At 31.8% G+C, this 26,303-nt stretch overlaps 3 protein-coding genes across 4 annotated transcripts in view; 2 read left to right on the plus strand and 1 right to left on the minus strand.

Moving 5' to 3' along the window:
* Positions 1-15,176: 15,176 nt before the first annotated feature.
* LOC121114758 (85/88 kDa calcium-independent phospholipase A2) overlaps positions 15,177-26,303 on the minus strand; it is a 103,989-nt gene continuing 92,862 nt past the window's right edge. For both annotated transcript variants that reach the window (XM_040708816.2, XM_040708815.2), the window contains exons 7-10: positions 16,852-17,155; positions 16,183-16,792; positions 15,764-16,127; positions 15,177-15,677 (exon numbers count right to left, since the gene is read on the minus strand). In XM_040708816.2, coding sequence (XP_040564750.1) covers positions 15,330-15,677; positions 15,764-16,127; positions 16,183-16,792; positions 16,852-17,155 — 1,626 coding nt within the window. In that variant the 3' untranslated portion in view covers positions 15,177-15,329. The remainder of the gene's footprint in view (positions 15,678-15,763; positions 16,128-16,182; positions 16,793-16,851; positions 17,156-26,303) is intronic.
* Positions 18,511-19,980, plus strand: LOC121114761 (uncharacterized). The gene is made up of 2 exons (XM_040708818.2): positions 18,511-18,587; positions 18,652-19,980. The coding sequence occupies exons 1-2, from the start codon at positions 18,576-18,578 to the stop codon at positions 19,618-19,620; spliced, it is 981 nt and encodes a 326-aa protein (XP_040564752.1). The 5' UTR covers positions 18,511-18,575; the 3' UTR covers positions 19,621-19,980.
* LOC121114762 (lithostathine-1-like) overlaps positions 20,396-26,303 on the plus strand; it is a 54,267-nt gene continuing 48,359 nt past the window's right edge. Inside the window, exon 1 of the mRNA XM_040708820.2 lies at positions 20,396-20,527. Within this exon, the coding sequence (XP_040564754.1) occupies positions 20,467-20,527 (61 nt within the window). The 5' untranslated portion in view covers positions 20,396-20,466. The remainder of the gene's footprint in view (positions 20,528-26,303) is intronic.

Consider the following 26,303-nt stretch of genomic DNA (forward strand, 5'->3'; position numbering starts at 1 on the left):
CCATGTAAAGATTGTGGAAAGCTATTTAATTATAGAATACCGTTATAGAATGCTTAGAAGTTAATACGCATAAACATTTTGTGGGGCTAAATATAAAGGTTCTAGAAAAAAAGGCTCGGTTATTATATTTGATCTTTTCAGAATAACAGGTGCTTCATTGGCTACCAAAGCATTTTTGATTTTGAACGCTAAGGCTCTTATGACTATCACAACGTATGAGAATCATTGTTTTTTGAATTTAATGTCAAGATTGGCAAGGTATGCTACCTTGGTCTTAAACATATCTTATCTATGGAATAAATCATGAACAACTTGCTTAAAAAATGGAAAAATATTCCATAATTGCTTTCAGTTCTGCAAAAACCTAAAATTTCACACATAGATGGCCCTTTTTTTTAAATTAATCTCATTTTCAATTAGTAATAACTTCCGAAAGAGAACTGTCAAAATTTCATCACATTTGTTCTTTAGTGTATAAGTTATTGTGCTAAGTGTGACACAACTTTTCTTATTTTTATCAAAAATGGATTTAAAAAAGTTGCTTCTCAATTTTTCTCTGCTTCTCGATGGGAATAAATGCCGTTTAAGCTTTACAATGGATTGAAAAGTGTTGTGGGGACTCCACCCAATTAAGCGAATAAAAAAAATAATAACAATAATTTAAAAAAAAAAAAAAATTGGGACGAAAAATACCTATTTTCTTTGTTAAGCCCAGGACGATTCAACCCATCTGTTTTGTTTCTATTTTACAATTATCTTTGGTTTATATTTATGTATAATATAGATACATTGTACGTATTTTCATATACTCAGAATATACAAAAAAAAATTATGATTAATTTTTTGGCTAGTCAATAGCCATTCACTGAATATTTTATATCAGTTATTATAGAATAGGTTAGATACATTAATGTTTATTATTTGATAAGATTCTAGACTAACCCTGAAGCATGCAAAAAGAAAAATCTCTTTTGTTTTTTTAGATATCGTCCAAAGAGATTCAACATCGGATATTATTGACAAATGTGACCCGTCAACCCAAAAGTCAGTTAAAATTATTTTTCTCACAATTGAGTTTAGATTACATTTGTATTCTTCAACTAATTATCGTTCATTTCTACTAACAAATTATTTTGATTAGTTGATTTGATGCACTGCAATTTGCACTTATATTAGCAAACTTCCTCCTCACAATGAAATCATTGGAAATTGAAGAAGAGGTGGGCAAGAGTATCTCAACTATATTTTTAATTAAGGTGAAATAATAATAGATGGTAATTTAAGACAAAATTTACTACAAATAAAATTAAAATTGAACTATTAGTGCTTGTATCATTGAATATGTTCACCATCTGTAAATGGGACTTTTATTACATCTTTCTAGTTGAAGCGGGACATATTCCTCTTGACAGAGAGCTTTAGAGATTTCAAGGAGCTACGGGGATATGCATTTACCTTCATTCCTAACTCTGATCACAACTAGAAATCAAACAGGTTAAGGTGAGAGCTGTTGGAAGGCCATTCATCAGCTCTGATAACGACGTGGAACCTGCTTTCGAAGTAATGCATGACAGTTTAGCCAACATGAAAAGGCGCTGAGTCTTGAATCCACATGAACCTTGTATCTGGAAAGAGCTCAATAAATCCTGATGGCCCTCCCACTCAGCTACTAATTTTGGGATAGCGCTCTTGCTCCTGCTGGTTTTTAAAGCAATGAGTATGCTCCCGCTCTTACTCAATTAAAATTGAGCGGCGCTCTTTTTTTCGCTATTCTATGAGTATTTGAATTTGACAACTCTTTATGACTGCAATTAATTTCCTGAAATTTATATATATTATTTAGTCCAAAAAAATTGATAACTAATTGTTGGTTTAAAACCAAATTTACTATTAATATTATGTTTGTTTTTTATTGATTTTAGAGGCTAATGTTTTTCATTTAGATATTTGAATATTTTATGTTTGTAGGCCTAAATCTGGTGAAGAAATTTTAAACTATAATGTTTAATTATATTCTTGTAAATCCATCTTTACCAGAACATTTTAGATAATTCTAATTTTTATACATTATTTGTTGTTTAAATAAGGGTTCAAAAAAAGGATATTATGACGAACCATCCATCCTCTATAAAATAAATTACTACGAGCACTTGAATTTCAGAGTATTTATTATTTGCATGCTGTAATTTCACAGGATTCCGAAATTCAAAGCATGGTTTCGCAACATCTCTTTGAATGACAATTATCCAAAGAATGAGAAACCCTTATTTACTAAACAAGTTATTTTAAAAATGTACGTATAAAAAACTCAATAAAAATGTTTAATAATATTTTTCCTTATTAAAGTGTTTTGTGCAGGAATGACCTTGTAGTGCATTTCCGTTGTATAAACGATGAAAAAGAAATGAAAAAACTAGTATGCATTTTATTTATTCGTCAATAAAATATTAAACTTAAGGACGATTAGTTTGGAATATTTTAAGTAGTGATGGGACGATTAATCGGAATTGGAGAATCAAGTTTATTTTCTGTAATCGGAATCAAAATCGGGAAAATAATGTTGAATTTGCTATCTCGATTCTTATTTATTACTTAATATTTATTTAACTTTTCATGACCTTTCTAAAAAAATATTCTCCCCCTTCCCCAACAAATTAAGGATTTTTAGTAGAAAATGTAATATTTGAATTTTTCTACAATAAATTTAATTTTTAAAATGGTTTTTGAAAAAAGTTTTAATATTTGAAATTTGATTTAATTTTTCAAAAAATTTAATATAATTTTGCAAATTTTTTTTTCCAAAAAAATTAATTTTCTCGGCATCCGGAATTTTTATTAGAATTGCATCGACATCGGGATTTTTTTTTTGGAACCGTACCATCACTAATTTTAAGGACCTTCTACATACATAATTGTTCTTACCTATGGGAATAGACAAGGGTACATATATATTATTAGCATAATTTGACTATTTTTTTTAACAATTAATTATTGGGTCAACACAAAAGCAAGCTAGATTGATTTTTGTCAAAATTATATTTTGAAAACTTTTGTACTCCGCCATAAATAATTATAATTGATTTCTATCAACAAACTATTTTTATTTACCCTATGGAGACCTGCTTATTGCATTACTAGTAGCCAAAATTGATCCTCACAATAACAAGAATGAGTTATTGACAGATTTGATTTGAAGGGCCATATTGAGGCGAATATAAGTCTTTTAAATCCAATCAAGTTTATAAACTATAATTAAAATTCATATGTATCTTAAGTCATCCCGTAAATTTGCATACAATAATGTTGATATGAAGCATAAAAATGAATTGGGATTTTCACTCTTTCTTAACATTTGTTCATGATTGTTGACAGACCATAAATGTATTACAAATAATGAAATTACAAAATTGGTAAAGAAATAAATGAAATAATTTTTGTTTTTGGGGTCTCTACTTTTGTGTATAGTTCCTTTTTTATAGCTTCTTATTATAGTTAATAGTACGTATAGAAATGCATTTGCAAAAAGCTTACCAGTTTTGGACTACTCACTACTTCCTTATTACACCACTAGGCGCTTCAATTTATCTTCCTTCTATCTTTAAAAGGGAAAATTTCTTCTAGCAATAAATAGAAGAATATCTACAATACGTAGTAAGGAAATACTATTGTTATTCCATCTTCATCTTCTGTGAAGATGCAAGATAATAAAGAAATAAAGTATGTGTGAAAAAGAGGGTCAAAATATATCCTTCAATGTTTTTCCTTGAAGTCAATTATTCACATAAAAATAGATTTGATTAGGAAAATATGTAATTGCTAGAGAAATGATAGTTGCAAAAAACTTCCTCGTCGAGGGAATAAGGAATTTCGAACACCACAACTTAAAGCGAAACTTAAAAGGCGCTGATGGAAATCTCGTCAATATTAAACTTGTCAGCCAAGTGGCGCATTGATGCTGTTGGATCTTTCTTGATCCAACAGCATCAATTTTGATTTGATAAAAAACAATGCGCAAGGAAAAGAACACATTGCTTGAGATGTCACCTGAAACCTTAATTAGTGCAAAAAGTTAATTTTAATGACTTGGGAAACTTCCCTGTAGCCCTCTGTATAATACAATAGATGTACAATATGCATATATAATAGTAATAGGAAAACTGCTCCCGGGAAAATTGCCCCGAAGAAAATTGCCCGTATTTTGTTCAAACTTCATGATGAATAATAATAAATTCGCTTAGTATTATTTATAACAAATATCCTATCATATTTTTTTGTTCCATCCCCCAAAGGAAGTATCTTCAAGTGTGAGTAATATTATTGCAATACCTACAATTTTCTTGCAATGTTATAAATTAAATCCAATCTTCTAAGAAATGGATCCAGAGGATTCATAGTGAGGGTGGGAATAAATAGCTTAGGGTCTCTTAAAATATAGTTGAATTTCCTCTACACTCAGATTGGTCCGGGGGTAGCGTGGGGTTGTTAATAAACACCGCCAATACATCCAAGGTGCACCTCTAATACCAAAAAAATAGTTTCAAGCCCTCAAGTTGCGCAGGATACTTGGGGATACCCCAAGTATCCTTAAAAACCTCTTTTAATTCATTCAACACATCCAAGGAATCCCTCTAATACCAAAAAAATAGTTTTAGCATACACTTTTCAAATTGAAAATCGCATTTTTTCTCTGTTTTTACGTCATTTAACTCTTTTTTCGTATGGACGCTATGTTACATACAAATAACATTATTTGTATATCAATATATATATTTTTTTAATTTTGTAAAGGGTACACTCAATTTTAAATTACTTTTTAGTTTTTCTTTTTTGAAAAGGTTAAAGTATCTATAATGACACACTATAAATTTGCTATAATGTGTTATTATTCATCATGAAGTTTGAACAAAATACAGGCAATTTTCTCTGATGCGATTTTCCTCACTGTCAATTTTCCCCTAGGATAGTTTTCCGCACACGCTATCATACAGCTAAAGATACCTATGTTGTATATATATATATATATTTTTACTTTTGTTAAGAAAAATAAAGAAGTTTTTGTTTAGTATTTCACTTTAAATTTTTCCAAACTTATGGTGTTTGATGTTTTTATCAATTTTAACCGTTTAAAGATAGAAGCGAGATCAACTTTTAAAAAAAACTGTAGAGTGAAAAACTATGGAATTAGGAGAACAGTGTGATTTATAAAAATAATAATTTCATTTACTTTTTTTAAAGCTATATAAAAATCGCGAAATGCTTTTTTTTATAAACCACACCATTACTCCTAATTCCAAACCTTAGATTGAGTTACATATCATAAATTTCATTTCTGAGCTGCTCTAATCTCAATAACATCAAATCCCAAATTTGAGTCAAATCTGTTTGCAGTTGAAAATTTATTTATGTAACATAGTTCCATATTCAATATGTTTTAGACATATTGCAGTCCATTATCTAGGTTTTGTAGCTATATGTAGTTTATTAACCTTTTATAACCTTTATTTGATGTAAGGGATATATATGGATCCGATATGACCTTTCCAATAAAATCTATCCATTCCTCTTTCTTTTATTGTAACGAAAATAGACGATAATTTATGGAAGAATACAAAAATTGTCCACACTTAATTTTGAGACAAATCATTCTAACTTGATTTTGTGTTGACGGCCCACATATTGAGGTTCTTATTTATATTTATAAAGTCCAACTATGTTATAAAACATTTTATTTCCGTAATTCTCTCTTCCTTCGAGGCATTTTATTTCCTATTCGTGAGAAATGAAATTGTAGTGTTCGATATTTATTGAACATATTTATGTTAATATTTTATTTGAACTTTTATTTTAATAAAATAATATGGTTCAATAAGATTAATCACGCAAGGAACAAACAGCTCTAAATTTTTGTACGTTATAATACTTTTTTAAAGTGCATAGCACTGGAAAGTCATTTTTTTTTTTTTAATCATTGTCTCCACCTAAAAATATAATGCATAGTATTATGAACTCCATTTATTCATCTCCCACAATTTTTTTTGATAGTTCTCTGCGATAATATTCGAATAAATCTTCAATTTTCAAAAGGGGTAAGTTACTTTGTAGTACTGATTGCTTAGGAGTCCATTAATAAATAATCTATATTTGGTATTGGGGAGAGTTGAAACACGTCTTGCTGAATTACTTGGAGATACTTCAAATTAGACCAACCAAAGTGTTACAAAACTGACATACATCTATATACAAATAGTCAAACGAGTTAAAATACATTTATTAGGAGTACTTTTAGTGTAATCTTCATTTGAGGTAAATTTATCCGTCCACCCTACGATCAAGTCATTGAATCGACTTCAAGCTCAGTGCCATGCAGGAAGCTCGTTGGATGTCCAGAGCAATTATACTCTCTGAAAAGATTCTTTTTAAGTTATCAGCTTAAAATAAATAACGACGATAATATAGCGTTATTAGATATATGTTTGTTGATTGTAACAATATACATTAAGCCTTGCCTTCAATGTATTTTAGCATTAGAAGCACCATATGATTTATGCTTGTTAAACCCTTTGAAGCTCTGGTCGGTACCTCATATAAATGTATATCTTGGGACACCCTAATGTACATATTCACTATGTCTCAAATAAATGGTGCATTGAATAAACATAAATGATTCAGTGCAAAAAACATATATTTCTATTTAGCTTACAATCTTAGAACCTTTGCTACGAAATATAGCATCTACAGAAGCAGGCATAGAATTAAATTACCTATGTCCCTCTCCAGTCTTGTCTTTCTGGTTATCATTCTTCTTGGACCTCATCCAACACTTCTCACAGTTCTGTATGGTATATTTATTTCACTAACAACCTTTTAGATTGATGATCCAGCCTTTATTCTACCCACAGCCTCTGATCTGACCTACAAATCATAACACATGAATGGACTAGGACCTTAATATTTTCACCACTACTTTTGAACCACAAATGAGTTTTACTGATGACATAAATAGTTATAAATAGCTTTTGTACTCAAATCTAGTTTTTAATTGTTGTACTTTTGATACTTTGTATGCAAGAAGTATATCTGTTAGAATTAACAGGAGGAAAATATGCTGATTAATCAATGTGCCATTTATTTGGAGACATCGTGCATGTTGATAAAGAGAAATATATTTTTAAATTTGTTATAAAGACTAACAAATGAGATATTAGATGTTGTAGGCATGAATAAAGCATTACAATAAATAATGTTATAATTATAACTTCTTGGGATATAATTTGAATTAGTATTAATAGAGATTGATCTTCTTATAAAAAACATCAGATATAACATGAACTTCTCAACTACCTTTTTTATCTACTCTCAACCTCGACTGACAAAAGGGAAATAAAACATTTGAAAAACATACCATAGCTACTACCATTGTGTAATTTTCTTGTAGCTAACTGTTAAATATTATTGAGGTAATATTTTCCTTTTTTTCTTGGGCTTCGAGTTCGGAGGGTTTATTATCCACAAAGTAAATACGTAAAAGTAACTGCAAGATTCTAAAACAAACAACCAAACAGACATTCAAAATAATAAGTGTTAAAATTCCGAAATAAATTACATATATTTTAGAGTAAAATACTTTAGTTTACAAATTGATTTTTATCAGTTTTTATTTCAAAGTCGATCATAGTTTAAACATGTACGAAAATAGTGATTGTAAAATTGTAATTTAGATAGCTGAAAGATATTTTTGAAGACGTCACTGGCTGGTCATTAAACAAAGATCGGCCCTCATTCGGAAGTGTCATTAAGATTTGGGAAGGAATACAAAATTTCTAAAAGAAAATAAATTCGTAGCACATGCTCTAAGAAAATATTATGCATTATAAATAACAGACATGGTGTCCACGAAGGGAAAGCTCCAATGAAAATATGAATTGCTTATAGTTACGGCATTTCTAACACAAATCCTTTTTTTATATATATCAAAATCTCTCATTTTTTAAAATGAAAAAAATTTAAATTATATGATACAGATTGCTAGAATAATATTCTTTGTTTTATATTAATGCAGTGTTTGGTTATCTACACTTCTTATTATAAGATATTTGAATATATGCCATCATAGAAATGAAAATTAGACAAATAAAAATAACTGACAAAATGGCGTATTTCCACAAACATAAAAGTATCTCTGTCCTTAATTAGTGTTTTGAATGTGGATCTTCTGAACTCCAATTATTTTTCGTTAATCAAAAAACCTATCCTTACTCTTTAATAATTTTTTCTTTTTGAAGGAAAGGTTGAAAGATTTACATCAAATTTGACCATTGTGATAGTTAAAAAGAACAAAAGCTGAAAAGATAATAACTGTTTTGTTTTTAGGGATATTTACAATTTAACAAAAACAAATACAAATAAATATAGAGAATAATAATAATAAGGGTCAACATTATTTAACAAAAAATGTTAAATAAGAATTATAGTCCTGTCTGAAAGATTGCTCCTACTTTCATAGTACTGAAAAGTTTTTTACAACATAATACGTATATATTTTAGGAGATGTACTGAAGCTAGCACTAAGTTTTTAATAAATTTTCTATATAAAAAACAAAAACAAATATAGTGAGAGTACAAAACTTGATGCTTAGTATTGGAGGTATGAAGCAACTTTAACATAGTTTCAAAGGTGCGACTGATTTAAGTACTCATAAAACACGTTGGATTTGAAAAAAAAAAAAATAAATAAAGGAAAATATTTTTTTGTTTTTCCAAAAAAATGATAAAGGGCCTTAAAGTGGGTTATTACACCTATCATGCGCGTACATGTAATAGAGGATTTGTGATTTAAAATTTGTCTTGCTTGTAGGAGTGAAAATTTAATGATAGCTTAAACCACCAAAATGACTAAGGTTTCATTTCTCCCCTTCCAAACGTTTTAAATCACAGAGCCTCTATATTTTAAAAAGGAGAATTTTTATGGTTTAAAGATTATGATATACTAAGTACTTGGAAATAAGTTTCTTGTACACGTGGGATAAATGTGGTAGCCCAACTTTCAATAGTATTTTCCACGAGTTTGGTATTCAAAATTGCTCAAATTTCCCAAAGGAAGGACTTAAATGTGAAAGCGATTGGAACAAAATTGCATTCAGCAACAAGATTATTCAAATAAAAACTCAAAAAATGACTTTCCTAGGTCTTCAATCATCAAAAAGGTTGAACATAGAGGAAACAATCAAAAAAATCCCAAAGATGACGTCATGAGACACAATAGTGTTCACTAGATTTTAGTATTTGCACTTTGTTTCAGCAAAGACCGCAACAAATAAATAATGTATTCTTCCTAAAACCAGAATAATAGTCTCTTTAGCAGGAAGGAAATAATATTTATATAAGATGGAAAATTGTTTTAACGGTTTTTATGACAACTAAATGGTTGGAAGACGAACACATTCTGGAGGAAGGTATGACTTTCTTAATATTCCTGAGTCCTGTGCATAAATGATAAATAATGTAGGAAACTACTAAAGAAAGGAAGGTTCCTATACAACGTGGTCACAGAAGTACATAGTTTCGGTACAGGTTAGTGACATCATCGGTATATAGCAGCAAATCGAATAAAACGGACCGGGGATGTTTTTTTCTGCAAAGAAGCGGTAGAATCTTCGTTTCATTTATTTTATGCATGTAGTCAAAAAGGACTCCTCTTCCTTTTGGTCTGAACAAAACAATCGTGAGATATATGGACTCAATGGACTTTTAAGCTATATTACATTTCATATTTTTATCGTATAAAGGGTACTTCTCCTATCTTTTCACAACTTTTAAATCTTTCATGCTTTTCAAATAAGTTGAAAAACTCTGTTTTTTATTAATTTGTTATTTGTAATTTTAAACGACTATACAATTCTATGCATTTGTCCGATTTTATGATAAGAAAAAGAAAAAAAATGTAAAGTAATTTGATGTGCAAAACAAAATAGAGGTAGAAGAAACGTTAAACCAGTACTAGAAACTTACTAAGCTGGAGATCCTAACATTTGTATATCTTATATATTCCAATCATAGTTTATGGCATAACAAAATATAAATGTTTTCATCCTAAAAAACAGTTATCCATGATAATTGTTTTTCCTGATACATTATTCAGGGTATTCTTTTGTTATCCATGATTTTATATTTTCTTTACATGGAAGTCATTGATGACTGGAAGATATACTGAGTAAACAGGGCCATATTCATAGAGGGGTCAGTTTTAAAAATAAATCAACGAAATTCTCCAAATGTAAGCTTTATATCTCTTACTCAACACTATATGTTTGTCCTATGAATCAACTATTGAGTACTTCAGAAGGAACATTGTACCTATATTCCTATATTAAGTTACGCCTATACAAGGGTGTATGTAATAAAAAGTCAAGTAGGATGAGGCGAAACTATTTAATACAGTTATAAGTCTTTATTGAAAATATTTTTTTCTACTTTGATTATAAAGCCGTATTAAAATCAAAGTTATAAATATAATCTTTGGTAATACATAGTTTGATCGGTTTGATAAACAATTTAAATATACAGTGTTTGAGGTAAAATCGTGGACTTTAAATCAATCTGGATTAATTTAGGATGAATATTTTAAAATATTAGATTGTGTTATTAAAAGTAATGACTATTCCGGTTAATAAACAATAATAATAAAAACTTTCAAAAATCAAGATCTGTCATTGTCGAGGAGTTGATGAAGATCGTAGGGTGCTCCCAGAGTCTGCTTTAGGATTAAAAGTGTGGATGCTTCAGTTCAGAGCCTTGAGATATCACTTGGAAGCGGTAGACGCTAGAAAATTGGGTTCATGGAAGACGTGGATATCATGATCACGGGAAGTCCGTCCAAGTCTATGAGGTAGCATACCAAGGCTCTGAATGTCAATCATTAGACCGTGAGGAGGTATGTGAAGGATTTGATGAAGGCCTCTTATGTACACTGGCAACTACTCATAAACCCAACCTAGTCCAACAGGGTCAAAAGAGGCTCGAAATTGTTGACTTGGTTAAAACATGAGCATCGGTTTGGCCACCCTCCTACCTGGGCTGTTCCTCTCTCCATTATGTCATTTGGGGTATACCCCTCACCAAAATTTGTATTAACTCAAGGCCTCCGTCGAGTAGCAGTGGGAGGCTTCATCAAGAAGTGCTGTGGCACCTTAAGGTCCATGTTGGAGGCCGTGGAAGCAGCCAAACGAAATTATCAGGAAATTATTTGAAAAATAGAAAGATATATCAATCAATAAATCTGTGATAAGGCCTAAATGGTGTACTTCTTTCAATTGTTGCAAAAGTTTAACATAGTAAAATTAAAGTAGATGTTTTCAAAGGAACAATGCAGGTCCATATATCAGGAGATCAATCCAATTGACCAAACTGCCAAAATAATGATTTATAATACACCCACTAACTAAATACAAATACACCCTTCATTGAATTCAATCTCTTCTTTTCTCTTCTCATTTCTCCCTTTTACTTCGATCCCTTTATGTCGTTACCCTCAGCAGCCTTTCATTCCTTGTTTTTTAAGTATTCTTTGATTTAATATATATATATGAAAAAGTCAAAACATACAATGAAATTATATCGAATGAGTTATTTCTTAAACGCTCATTAAATTATGTTTTATATAGATATTTGGAATCAAGAATGAAATATTTGGAGTTTATCCAAATATTTCATTCTTGATTCCAAATATCTATATAGACCTTCATAATTAGATTTAGGAAAAAAAAATTATATTGTTTGTCAGCACGTAAGCAAGCAAAAATGATTTTTCTATGAAATGATTTATTATTATAGAGGGTGGGGCATTATAACTTTATTCTTTATAATGCACATGATAATTTAGCTGTATAAGTAGTAGTAGATGGGCGTGGTTTCATTTTATAGGCAAGATCTAAAGTTTCCTTGGAAATACAGTCAGTTACTATCATGCATTTGAGTAGAGAGGAACGTGCGTTTGCCGTCGAAAATAAATATTGGCAAAAAATAATTTGACAAAATATTTTATAAAATTAAACAAATTATAATCTAGCTCCTACGTTTTTATTGATAAGATTTATAAAAATCAGTTAATCGATTACCTTTATAATATATCTTCTTCTTAATTTGAAATAATCCTTGAATAACTCCCCCGATAATTATTCTAGAGAACGAAGTATAATGTTGTCAGATCTGATGTAGTGGAAAAATTATAAATTGGTTCAGTTTATCTGAACAACGCAATTGAACCCAGATTTATTCCGACAAAACCACTGGTTTTCAAGAGTTTTGCAAAAACATCAATTATTAATTATTTTATGAACTAATCATTAATAACTATGAAATAAAATACATTAAAAATTAAATTTTGCGTCTTTTTTTATATTATAACTTTCCTTTTAAAACTTTTCAATTAAATTTTTTTTAAAGAGAAACAAAAAATAAAAAAATAACCAGGTATTCAAATACCAAAGTTATTTTTATTCAGTGTATGGACAATCAGATATGATTTTCGAAAATGTATAAAATCAAAGCTTTAAATGTGGACACAAAAATCCAAAACTTTAAAAAGCTATGTTGGCGCACACTGTATTTGTGTTCTTTAACTAATTCATTAACTTCTTCCCTTTCTATAACTAAACTTCTTCTTTTCCCCCTATGGAATTAAATAATTAAATGTCACGAAATTATAATAAAAGAAAAAGAATATGATTGATTACATTAAATAGAACTAAATGAAGGATCTAACGAAGGGTAGAGTAAACTATGCCCGAGGGTAACATATGGCCGGTCAAAAATATTTTATGAAGCGTTACAATTGTGATTCAAGATAGGTTTCTACATTTAAATAGTTTTAAATATACATATGTCTTACAATAACAAGGGGTGGAACAGCAAAGTTAGCAAATACATTAGTCATCATAACAAGCATGGCTACGTACAATGAATATATATATTTATGTATATTTTAATTTTGGCTGTTTTGAAAACTTTTTGAGAAATCATGCCAATAAAAAGTCGATAATGATTTGTAATAAATATAATTGGGTGAAAAAAAAAACTGGGAAAAACAACATTAAAAAAAAAAGATTTATCCACTAATATTAAACTTATCTTTAATATACTAAAAAGTATTTTAATACATCATTCAATTTTGATATTTTTCTTTGGTCAGTAGTATAATCTTTCTTATCAAAGTTTTTCGCTTATTAGTTTATATTTTTCCAAACAGGGTCCCTTCTTTTCTGTAACAAAATGTATCATTCATACAGAGAGCATTTTCCGAGTAATGGTATTAGCTTTGATGCAGAAACTGTGACCAAATTTTCTTAGATATTGTACTTATAAAGTGTTCCCCCTCCATTTGCTGTGTGGTCGCAGAAGCAAAAAACAATTGATTGCTTTCAGAATTTGTAATTGATTTTTGAAGGATATAGTTTTTCTAAAATTTCCAAGTTATATATAAATATTATATATAACATTTATGATGATGCAAAGTGGCCACTAACCTCCATTATATATTTTAAGGAGTTAAGTATGTATAGGAGGTCTCTCGGGTATTTAAAGGATAAGTCGAATTGAAACTTACTATTCTGATGAACTTTATCTATTTAATCCGCCTTGAGATTCGATGGGAACTTGAATAAACCAGCAGCCCACAGCCAGTGTGAGTGTGTGGAGGGGGTATTATAGCGTATTAAAAGGGGTTCTTGGTAGGTACAAATATATGCAGTGGCAGTGCAATTTAAACTGCCTTGAGGTACCGTACTTCACCTGGACAGCCTGGGCCTCTTAGTGTATATTGAGATTTAGGAGGGTTTCTAATGCTCAGAGAAGCAGGGGTGGAAAAATTGACCTTTCCTCGGGCCCAGTATATCACATGTACAACTCGTGGGCTGAGGTGTATTATAGAATATTAGAAGGATTCCTTGGAGCCTAGAAACACGGCAGCGGGAGTGTTTAATCTACATTTTGGCCCATTACTTAATCTGTACAACCTTAGAGACAGGGTGTATTTTGGCATTTCATAAAGGTTTCTTGATGCTCAGGGATGCGGCTGTGAGACTGTGAGTTCGGCGTCTGACACAGTAACTACTACCTCATCGTGTAAAAGAAGAGTGTTCATATAGTGCCTATACCTTGGTATACTCATACTTATAAAACCAACATTAGAATAATTCCTTATTTTTTGTTTTACATTGAACAGAAGAGCTTTTAATTAGTTTTAATTTCTCAATGTTCCGGGCAACACAAAGCAATGCTGGGCAAACCTACTCTCGTAAATATCTATAAAATGAAATATAGTTATAAAGGGCCATGTAACTTTTTTTCTGGAAAAAAAATCCAATATACGTCCTGATGAGATACCGTTCTTGAGCTTAAAAATGACATCCCAGACCTTACCATCCCACCAAAAAATGGTTGCACGACTAGGGCAGGCATCTGGGTAAATGATAGTGAGGTCGGTGGATCTCAGACACTTTTTAGCACATAAAAAAGTACGAGCAAAAATTGTGAGTCTACATGTTCAACGACGAATGAAGAAACATGTTCAAATGTGGTATGTAGGTATTAGCTATTTAGTATCTGAGTAACTATGGAATGTTTTTCCACCATAAAATTCATAAGAAAATCGATGCTGGTGGAATTTTGTAGCTAACTCATCTCCTTTCCCTTCAAACGAACCTGTCTCAATCATTTCGGAACAAGGCTAATATTTTTTTAGTGTGCTCATCTCCTATTGGGACTTGTAACTAAATCTAAAAAATTACTAACAAATGAGATCTCCAGATAGACTTTGCTCTTGTTTTGCTCTCATCCTTTCTCAAGACTAAGATCAAAAAATGAAAATATATATTTATTTTCCTTTTGAATGTAAAAACCAGATCAATTTATTTCTTTAGATCTCGACCCCAAAAAGTTGTCTAGATCTCACGTAAAGTCGTCTGGACCACATCATTATTCCATACTCCTGCACTTAGAGAGGGAGAGATTTATGTTATAAGAGAAGTTTGACAAGATTTAAGACAAACACTGAAAAAGCAAGAATGGAAGAAACAATTTGGTTTTTTCTAATAACTTATGTTGGTCCAACTACTACACTGGCTGTTGCGTTATTTTACATGCATAGTATTTTTGTTGTTATATTTATTTTAATAATTGACTTTTATTATATTTGCTCTATATGTAATAATAAGTGTATTTCATATTTTCATAAGGAAAGGTCCAAAAAGAAAGGAAGGGAAAAGCATGATATAAATCAAATCTGCATTATTAAATAAAAAATGACATAAAAAGTAGAAAGCAAAACCCTAGAATCAAGGATTTTTTACAAAAGGTGATTTGTGTACAAAGCCCTCCACCAAAAAAGGAGCTAGACTCATGATATCCTCATCCTTTGCCACACAGAAAGCAAGAACACTCCACATGAGTTCAACTAGGATCTTATCATCTGTTGCATCCAATTCAACATCTTCGAGTAATAGAGGAGATATACGATGGTACTTGATCCCAGAACTCAAACACCAGGAGCGTGTTCGATCCACTATTCGACCATCTGTATCTAAAATGCTATCCAGCATGAGTTTACCCATACCATCCCATCCGAGGAAGAGCTTAAACGTCTCCGTTGCATTATTGGGACGGAAAATGTCAACAACTTTAGTCTATGTACAAAACATAAGATTACAATAAAACCCTAGAATATGTAGCTGGTGTTGTTTTTTTCAGTTTTTTTTTTCAGAGGACTTACACGTTTGACAGGTGGGAGTCCAGTTCCAAGAGAGACGAGAACTTTGGGTATACATACTTCAGCTTCTTTATTCAAGAAGCGACATACGACATTATATTCAGTAATTTCAGTGAGTAAATCGATTGACGGATTATTACTCAGAATGCCTCCATCCACGAAACATTCTTCTGGTCTAAAAAATGAGGGAGCCGCTCCTGAGGCCCGTGCTGCCTTCCATATCCGTCTGTCATTTGAAGAATATCGTGAATCGAGTTCTGGATTATCATAATCTGGAATATTCATTTTGTCTTGGGCTGACTTATAATTGCGAAACAACATTAGATCAGGAGGACATCGATCCGCCAAAGTTGCTGTGACCATAACTCTAAAACCAATAATACATTTAAAATCAAATATAATACTAAAGAGTCAAATAATACTTTGGATTTGGAGGAAGATGCTTCATGAGGGAATCATTTCCAAATTCTTGTTGAAGTAGTTTATCAAAGGGAGCAGAATTATAGGGCCGAGATGCTTCACCTCCAAAGACCTTATCTTTGAGTCTAAAGTATAACATTTGACATTCGTCCACAGTTTTTCCAGATAACAAGGCAAGAGCAAGAATTCCACCCGTGGAAGTTCCTGCAATCCAATCAAAACAATGTAGTATTGGCGTTTCATATCGCTTCTCCATATATTTCAAAATGGTCGTCAAAACAAGTCCTTTGATTCCACCCCCATCAAGAGAGAGAAGTCGTCCATTGAATGAGAACTCATTACTTGAGGTACAAGATGCACCAAGCCCAACAGCTGAATTTAAAAAGGTGTCAAAATGGGTTCGAGGGCGAAGATTTTTACATTTTGTGGTTAATTCCAATATAGCAAATTCCGTTTCATATGTTTTTCGCTCAGCATCTGGGATGCTTAAAAAGTTTTGAGAGGCACCAACTGCATGAAGAGTGTAAAGAACGACCATTCGCGTTTGAGAGAGAGACTCAACCATGGATGCATTATGGTACTTATTCAGGGCAAGCTTCCAGGGGGTCAATCCTAAAAATAATTATTTAAAAAAAAATAAAAATCACATTAAATCACAAAAGGGATTGAACCTTGTTTGTTTTGGGCTAGAGGATCCGCATTAAAGACAAGGAGTGCTTTAATGATCTGAACATGTCCAACTTCCACAGCATCATGAAGAGGAGTATTTCCAAACTCATCATCTGCCATATCAATGCTAGCATTTCTAACAATCAATGCGAGTGCACAATCTAAGCGCTTTTTCTGAATCATGATGTGAAGTGCAGTTTTCCCATTGAAGTTTTTAGCATCAATGATGCATCCCGCGCCTGTGAGAGCCTCAATAATTTCACTGGATGTAGCCCAGTGAAGAGGAGTTCCACCATTCTTGATGTCCTAAGAAAGATAAATAATTAATTAGGATTAAAATAAGGAAACATAGGGGGAAGTAAAAAGTATTATTTATTTGCAAACAAAAATAATATATGCAGCATTGGATTAAACCACATAGTTGATTAAAAATAAAAACAATCAACTCCTTAACCGCAGAAACCATTGAGTAGTAACACATTGCTCAAATATACAGAAATTCATTAAATATTATTAAGTATTAGTGTATGCTCTATGAATATTGTACATAAAAGTAGGGATATGCTTCTAAAAAATGAGACTTGGACAGAAAAATCAAAGGTGATTCACCTTCCTTATTTCATCATATCATTATATATTATGTAGTAAGGGAAAAATGAAATGTGTTTCGTCAACAGAAAACCATCTTGAACAAAAATATTTTTTTTTTTTTTGCTTCATATATACAGATGCACATTTTTGAGTCAATTATAGGTTTTGTGTGGTATATTAAGATACCCAAATATTTCAGCAACTCCTTTATTTGATTTAAGATACTTACAAAAATAAAATCTGTCAATTTCTCATTCGTTTGCTATGACGAGGAATTTAGGACACACCCAAAGGGGGTATAAAAATAATTTCTAGATATAAATTGATGATACTAAATGATTGGTCAAATAAACTAAATTGAATCCACTCTCAATTTAGAAGGAAATAATTCTTGCTTGCTTGCCTTTGTGTTGACAGAACAGATATGTTGATTAAAAGCAGAGCTTTGATATCTTTGGAATGACAGTACTTTAGAATCATTTCAACTCTTTTTTATAATTATTTTATAATAAAAACAATGTGAGGGGACAAACAGGTCATTTGACCCATGGACTGACTTCCTTCCTGGAGAGGTTATTGACACACACATGTAGGTATGTGCCCGTAACGTGTGTGTATGACCATAAGAGTTAATAGCAATTATTATAGATTACTCATGAGAAGAAATCTGACCTTGAAACAAAGTCAACCTTTACCGAACCATTATATTATGTATGTACATACGAGTACATTCTACACCTCCTGCCTCCTCAAACCACTCTGGATTCTAAAAAAAAAAAAAAAAAATACAACGGTCTGTCGGTCAGATTATGAAATAATGATAAAACATATGTAATAAGATGTGCGTTTAAAAAATAAAAAAATAAAAAACTACAACATTCTTCTCGTACTTGCTCCTTTTTACACTGTGTGACGCTTAAGCGTAAGGGTGAAGACATACGCATGGTTTATGCTACTGCTGATGTTCCTACCATGGCACGGATTCAATGCATTTATCCCTTACGAAAACGTGTGTTAAAAGCAACAAAAAAGCCGCGTTGCTTTATCATACTTAATATAAGTGTATGTTGTGAAAATCATTTAGTCAAAGATTTTAATTCACTGACTTCAGTCCTAAAAAAACACATTAACCAGCATGAAATTTGTGGTAAGCTCAATCAAGGATCAATGTACTGAAAAATTATATTATAGATTCCGTATATGTACTTTAGGTTGTGCTCCTAGCATTTGCCGTTGGAGTCACGTTTGCAGCTCCAGAGCCTCTCTTTTTCGATCTATTCAAAAGGGGGTGTGACTGCCGAGACTACTACACCAAAAAATGTGTTGCTGCAAAGCAGGAAAAATGTTCTGAGCATTATCGAAAAGCTTGTAAGACCATTTACAAAGAGCATTGTGAGCACGAAACAAAGCAACACTGTGAGACGACATATAAGGAGGAATGTACCTATGAGGATAAGCAGGAATGTTCCACTCACTATGTCGAGGAATGCAAACCTTCCTACAATTATGGAAAGAAGTGTACCAAAGTCCCAAAGGAGAACTGCCACTACAAAAAGGTTCCTAAATGCCACAAAGTACCTCAAGAGCATTGTAAAAGCTACAAAGTTCCCAAATGCCAAAAGTACCCAGAGGAAGTATGTAAGCAAGTCCCAGAGAAAAAGTGTCATTATGAAGAATACTACGTTCCAAAGAAAGTGAGCCACGAAGAGTGTGCCAAGGAACATAGCTACTATGTGGAAAAGTACAAGACGGAATACAAGGAGCATTGTGAGAATTACGAAGTCCCTCACTGCAAAACCGTCTATAAGAAGGCTTGCACCCAGGAGACAAAGCAACACTGCGAAACCACGTACAAGCAACAATGCGAATACGAGGAGAAGCAACAATGCCACACAGTCTATCACGAGGAATGTAAGCCCTCTTACAACTATGGCAAAAAATGCACTAAAGTTCCATCCGAAAAGTGTGAGTATATTAAAGTACCCAAGTGCCACAAAGTACCCCAAGAACATTGCTCCAACTACAACGTCCCCAAATGCCACAAAGTTCCTGAGGAGGTTTGCAAAAAAGAGTATAAGAAGAAATGTGAGAAATATCCTATTCAAGTACCATACAAGAAGGAGGAAAAGACCTGCGTCTGGCCAGAGTACAGACATCATCAAGATGACAATCACTGCTAAATGACCTCAAAAAACAAGCGATGAATAATATAACCATTATGAATCCCCCTACTCAGTTCCTTGTTTTTTGGGTGTTTTCATTGCTCAAGATCCTCCCGTAATATTTGAATACAAAGAAGAAGAAACATACAATTTCAGGATAATCAACGTTCATTAAATTGAATTCAATTTATTTATTAACATGCTTGTTTTGTTTTTATAATAACTGCACTTTTTGGCATAAATTCATCCTGAAAGTAATATATTCTATATAGCTATGTACACATATGTAGTACTATACAATATTTTTTGTCTTTACTCAATGATTTATTATTATTTATTTTTGATAATGAAATATAAAGCTGATTTCGAAAATTAAAACATACAATACTATGTATAATACGAGTATGTAAGAATAATTCCTTCAATTGTTAATTAGCAAGGTCACATGGCGTAAGACTACTATTTACCATACATGTATGTATGTATAGTCTTTTTTATATCTCCTTTGACAAATGATGATGACAATGATGAAATTGATTACATGAGGGAGGGGGCTCTTTCCATTTCATTACGACGGCGACGAACTAACTCTTTTATTCCATTTCTTCTTCTCGCCTTTTGTCCCTCCCCAATTTCGTAATCCACACACATACTATACAACATAAATTTTCACCTCTTTAAAGCAGCTCAACTCAAGAATATGCAGAGTCACAGTTAGTGAAAACGTACTACTTTTTTTACCCTTCAAAATCCATGTACATATTATGTGAATACAAATTTATATTCCTTCAGTTTTTAATTGACTTTAATCTGTGACAGATAATAGTATATACAGAAAATACTATCAATTATTGAATCAGTGCAATGAAGAGTCCTCAAAGTGGTAGTAGTAGCTCCTTGTTCATATTCCTGATATTCATCGGAGGTAAGACATCTTTTTATATAATTAATTAATTACGAGAGTGATGAAAGACTCTGACTGACTCTTCCACCGCAAATCAACAGGCATGACCATACTATTACGTTATTTAAGAAAACCTTGATTCTTGTACTTGATGTATGAATGTGTGTAAATACTTATTTCTTGACTTAAAGATATTTGATCTTACAAATATCCTAAAGAATATGTAGGTTTCTACTGAAGGCTTGTTGTCGATTAACTTTTTAAATCGTTTAGTTATCCTTTATGGCTCTTTTTTCTTTCTTTTTTTAATTCGTTTCGTTAACTAAATAGTTTACTTTGAAATCGTTACTTGTTCATTACTCCCTTTGTAAACGACTTTGAGTTTCGTTTTAACCAATTCTAGAAAAATAAAACGCAATCATAGTAAATCGACAAATTTACAACATCTTCTAATACAGACAACAGCTCACGAGACCTCCAGCCTCTCTTACTAAATAACCCTTCCCTTTGGAAATAATGGAGTGTTAAAACTATTTTGTATTGAACGATTGAGTGTTGTTGATTTATTTCATCCCATATACTTTTACAAGGAGTAAAGATTACGATGAAATTATTACTACTAATTCCCTGTCATTTTGAATTAAATCCTCTTATCGTTATAGCTTTTTGTTATACAAACCTGTATTTATGTAAAAAGTAATTTGTATACCTTTTTTAGGACCTGGTGCTAGCACCAGGTCCTAAAAAAGGTATACAAATTATTAAAATATTAAGACACATAAAGTAATCCCAAGCATCTCAAATATATATGTGATAAAATATATATATATATATCATGAGAAGTCAAAGTATTTCATGAAAAAATTAAGAAACAATTGGATTATAGAAGATATTGAAAATAATGATCTGAAATAATTAATTCGAAATAAACAATGAACAATTTAAAAGTGCATTTTTTATTTTCATCGTTTATTGTTCACTTTTTTTGAGTTTTTTCATTATTTAATTGTTCACAAACGATTTTTTGAACGATTACACAGGGGAACAATTCGGGGGAGTGGGGATTTTGTACAAATATATTTAATACAATAATCAAATTTATCTATGAGCGCAGAATTAAAAACTAATCTCAGTTTTTCTTTCGGAATTCTGAAATATCTGGGATTATAATAATTCCCCACTGTTATCGTTAAACTTTTACTCTTAAAACAATTCCCAAATTAAGAGAAAGATTAATAAAACTTATGTTAACTTTTTTTTACGATAAAGAAATATTTTTATTGATTCTGTACTTTGTTCTGAACTCGATATATGTTCATTTTTAGGCTGAAAAATGATAAAAACGACACTATTTTTTAGAACTTTATAATACGTAGTGATCAGGAATATCATAGCTTATATTATAGAAAAATATACAATATATAATTTAAAAAAAGATTTATATAAAAAATATGCATCTCCAATGACTTCTGTTTTATTTTGTATTGATCCCATTTTTAATGAGGTGTACTAGCAAATAGTCAACTTTATCTTCATACTTTCCCCAATTTCAATGCCAATTTCATGACGTAATGCACCGTAAAAGAAAGATCGAGGTAATCGATGGAAGAAGATTCTACCTTGATCATCCTAAGTTTTATTAATCGTACTTTTAATTTGGATATTGTTTTAAGGGTAAAAAATGACTACGAACAATAATATTTCCGGATTACTATAATACCAAATATTTCAGAATTCAAAGGACTGTGAGAAAAACTGAGATCAGTTTTGGATTCTTCGCTCAAAGATAAATTCTTTTTTTTTGGCTTGAATTTATTTGTACAAATTAATTGTTCCCCTGTGTTATCAAAAAGACTGCTTAATGAGTTATTAAAAAATAATTGTGTTATTTTTTTCTCATTCTCTGAATCAGTTATAATAAAATAAATATTTTTGTTCCAAATATTAAAACATTCAAGTCACATTCAGACGTATCCCTAGCTCTTAACCTTTTGGCTAAAATTGTACATTTCTCAACATTTCCTAACGTTTTTTATTTTACAACACAAATGAAACGTATAGTAAATTATAAATTTATCACAACTCAGAAAAGAAAAGTGCACCAAATAATGGTTCATTTAGTAGATAAAGATACTTATCATACAATAAATGATGATGTCCAACTTCACCTAGGACGCATCATATAATCCAATGAATGACCACTGGCATAATTAATGTTCCTCCTGTGTTGAAGGCCAAGTTCCCATCTAAGATAATTGTGGTTGGCTTGATGAACAGAGACGGGATGTCATGCCGTCTCCCATTTTTAATATCGAATTCATGTGGATGGATTCAAGACTCAGAGTATTTTCTTGTTGCCAAAGCTGGCATACATTACCTCGACAGCCAGTTCTATGTCTTTATCAAAGCTGATGAGTGTCCTTCCAACAGCCTTCTATATAAACCTTGTTATTTTTAGCTCCAATCAGAGCTGGGAAGGAAGGTAAACGAACATTCCCCATAGTTTCTTGAGATCCTTGAAGCTCTTTGTGAAGAGGAAAATGTCCTGCTTCAACAATAAAGATATAATAAAGGCTTGCTCAGACTTTATATTTTTTGAAAATCTTTCCACTTCCTTGATACAAACGAATGCAAAACAGAAATAATAAATAGACTGATCTGGCTGAAAGTTGTTATACGTTCTTTCAAGAGATGCTATTAACTAAACATAAGCTAGATACACGCCAGAAGTGACATCTCTCGGACTTTTCACGAACTTTTCAAACGACTTTCGTATGTTTTTAAAAAAAATACACCAAACATAGGGGGCAATTCAACAGGTCCCAAAATATATATTTATCTACGATCATTTTCATTGTCAATACGCAAATTTTGCCAACATTAAATTCTTACTATCTCAATTTTTGTTTTGAATGATACCCTCTAGATAATTCAATCTTGCAGTACACTATCAAGTAAAATCCTTATTTTGGAAAAGTGTGCAAATATGCGCAGGTTTTTTTTTTTTTTACTTTATAGTCTTCATTAATGATGTATCTAACTAACCTTGTTGAGTTTTTTATTGTGCACACTTGTTCATCTATACTAAAACATTAGATATATAAATAATTTTATTTATTGAAATCATAAAAATAGTAAAATTTTCAAACAAAAAAAAAATTATAAAATAAATAAATATAAGACTTACAAAAAATTATTGACAAATAGTTACTTTTAAATAATACATTGATATATATATTTTTTAAATTGTGTACGAAGCTCTAAATAACCTTCAAACTATAACTAGATTATATTCAATTATTAGTATATTCTCATACATATAATATACTCGCGAATTAAGATTTAATAAACCAATGTTACTGTTGATTGAATTGTTTTTTAATGCCTGAACAACAAAATATAGACACATTTTTATTAGATCTACCGGGCCGTGCAAAATTATTTACCGATGATGTAAATATACTTTTTAAGAGGTTTTGTGGCAACCAATCTGATTGTTTCGTATTTTACTGTTAAAATAAACAAAAATCCTTCCTGTGAGAGCGTGACAACTTCCACATGTAAGACCATGTCCAATCAGGAAACAAAGAGGATCGAAATTGCAGCCCTCCTCCGAGCGGGAGTGCCTCATAACAACATTAAGGAACAGGTTGGGGCCTCATTGAAGACAATTTACAACGTTTCCAAGCGCTTGGAGGCTGGGGGTGATCTCAAGCATTCCCCTGGGGCTGGCAGGAAGCCTACTGTCTCAACAAGACAAGTAAAGGCAGTGTTCAAGAGGACTCCTAACAGGTCCATTGCCGACATGGCCAGAAAGATGGGAACGTCGAGATCAACTGTTTCAAGGGCATTGAAAAGGGCTGGAGGAAAGTCCCTGAGGCGTACTGAACACCCTCTGCTAACTGAACGTCAGCGAGAAGTCAGACTTGAGCGTGCCAAGAAAATCTTGAATGATATCAAGAGCTCATCTGGACGCATCATCATTTTTTCAGATGATAAAAAATTTTACGGTCGATCCTGTTTTCAACAGGCAAAATTACCGTCTTGTGAGCTTTGGAGATGTTTGGAGATCCAACGGGAAGGCCATGAAGCCGGTATAGTTTCCCACTGGCTCAGATTAACAGCGGAGGATTATGTGAAGATTCTGGCGTCCAAGGTCCTTCCGTGGATCAAATCCATAGTCGGCAACTCTCCTTGGGTTTTTCAACAAGATGGAACACCCGCCCACGCTTCCAAGAAAGCTCAGGAGTGGCTCAAGGACAACATGAACTTTTGGCCAAGGACTACTGGTCCCCTCAGAGCCCAGATCTGAACCCACTAGACTTCCCTATCTAGGCACACGTGGAGACCAAGGCCTGCAAAAAACGACACAAGAACAAGAACATAAATGCCTTAAAGGCTGCTGTCAACAAGGCCTGGGCCTCCATGGACGCCGATTACATCCAGCAAGTCTGTGGCAGCTTCAGACGTCGCCTGACCAGTTTCATTGAGTCAAATGGTGGCTACATTGATTAAATTTGATCACAAACTATTTTATTATTCTAAAAATGTATGAATAAATTGTTTCTCAAATCATTCAAATGTCATTATTGTCCGCGATATGTTCTGAACAAAAATCGGTAAATAATTCTGCACGGCCCGGTATACAAAAAAAAAGTAATTCAACAATATTCATATTTAGGGGTTTTGGCCGTTTTTTCTGTAAAATAAAACACTGTGCTTCGATTAGAACAGTTTATATGTGGTTTCAAAATTTTCCACAAGTGACACTGAACGTGCTGTTGAGGTTATTACTCTATTGATAAAATTCATAATATGGAGATGGATGACAGAAGAGTGAAGGTGCGTAAGATTGCTAGTGCTATGGGTGGGCATCTGAGATGGGAACCCTATTTCCATAATTTTGCGACCACAGCTGCTCCCTTATGATGTCTGGTAGCTTTCCTCGGATGAATTCTCCTCCCGTCGTCCCTCGTGGAATTCAATATTTGAATTCGAACATCTATTGAGATGGATGATCAAGTTAGAAGTATCTTTCTTCGATTCCCTCAATCTTCCTTTTACAAAACATGAAATTGGCATTTAAATAGGGAAAAATATGATGATAATGTTGACTATTTACTAGTACGCCCCATAAAAAATGGGATCAATATAAAATGGAACAAAAATCCTTGTAGATATATATTTTTCAAATAATTTTTTTTTAAATTATACATCAAATATTTTTGTACAATAAAAACTATGATATTCATCATCACACTCTATTATGAACAAGTTATAAGGGTCTAAAGAAGAGTGGTTTTTCATCATTTTTAGCCTAAAAATGAACACAGTTCAGAACAAGATACAAAATAAATAAAAACCCTTATACATAAGTTTTAATAGTCCCAATTTTTATTTGGGGATTGTTTTAAGGGTAAACAATTACTTTGAAGAATAATAGTCCTGAATTACTATAATCCCAGATATTTCAGACTTCAGATGATTGAGAGAAAAACTGAGAATAGTTTTGGATTTTACACTCATAGATAAATTCGATTATTGTTTCAATTGATTTGTTCAAAATCCCCCCCCCCCAAATTGTTCCCCTGTGTGATGCATCACTTTTCAATTTCTAGTATTTCCATTCATCTAAAAATATTATTAATTTAGTCTATTTTTAAAAGATTTGCAAACGTTCCTAGTGAACTGGAAAGTTGCAATATTTGACGTATTGCATGAAAATACAGTTTATAGAATTACACACTAGTATAATCTGTAAATAGATTTAAAATATAATAATAATAATATTGGTATG

Source organism: Lepeophtheirus salmonis, chromosome 3 (genome assembly GCF_016086655.4).
Source record: "Lepeophtheirus salmonis chromosome 3, UVic_Lsal_1.4, whole genome shotgun sequence".
In the NCBI taxonomy this organism is placed as follows: domain Eukaryota; kingdom Metazoa; phylum Arthropoda; class Copepoda; order Siphonostomatoida; family Caligidae; genus Lepeophtheirus; species Lepeophtheirus salmonis.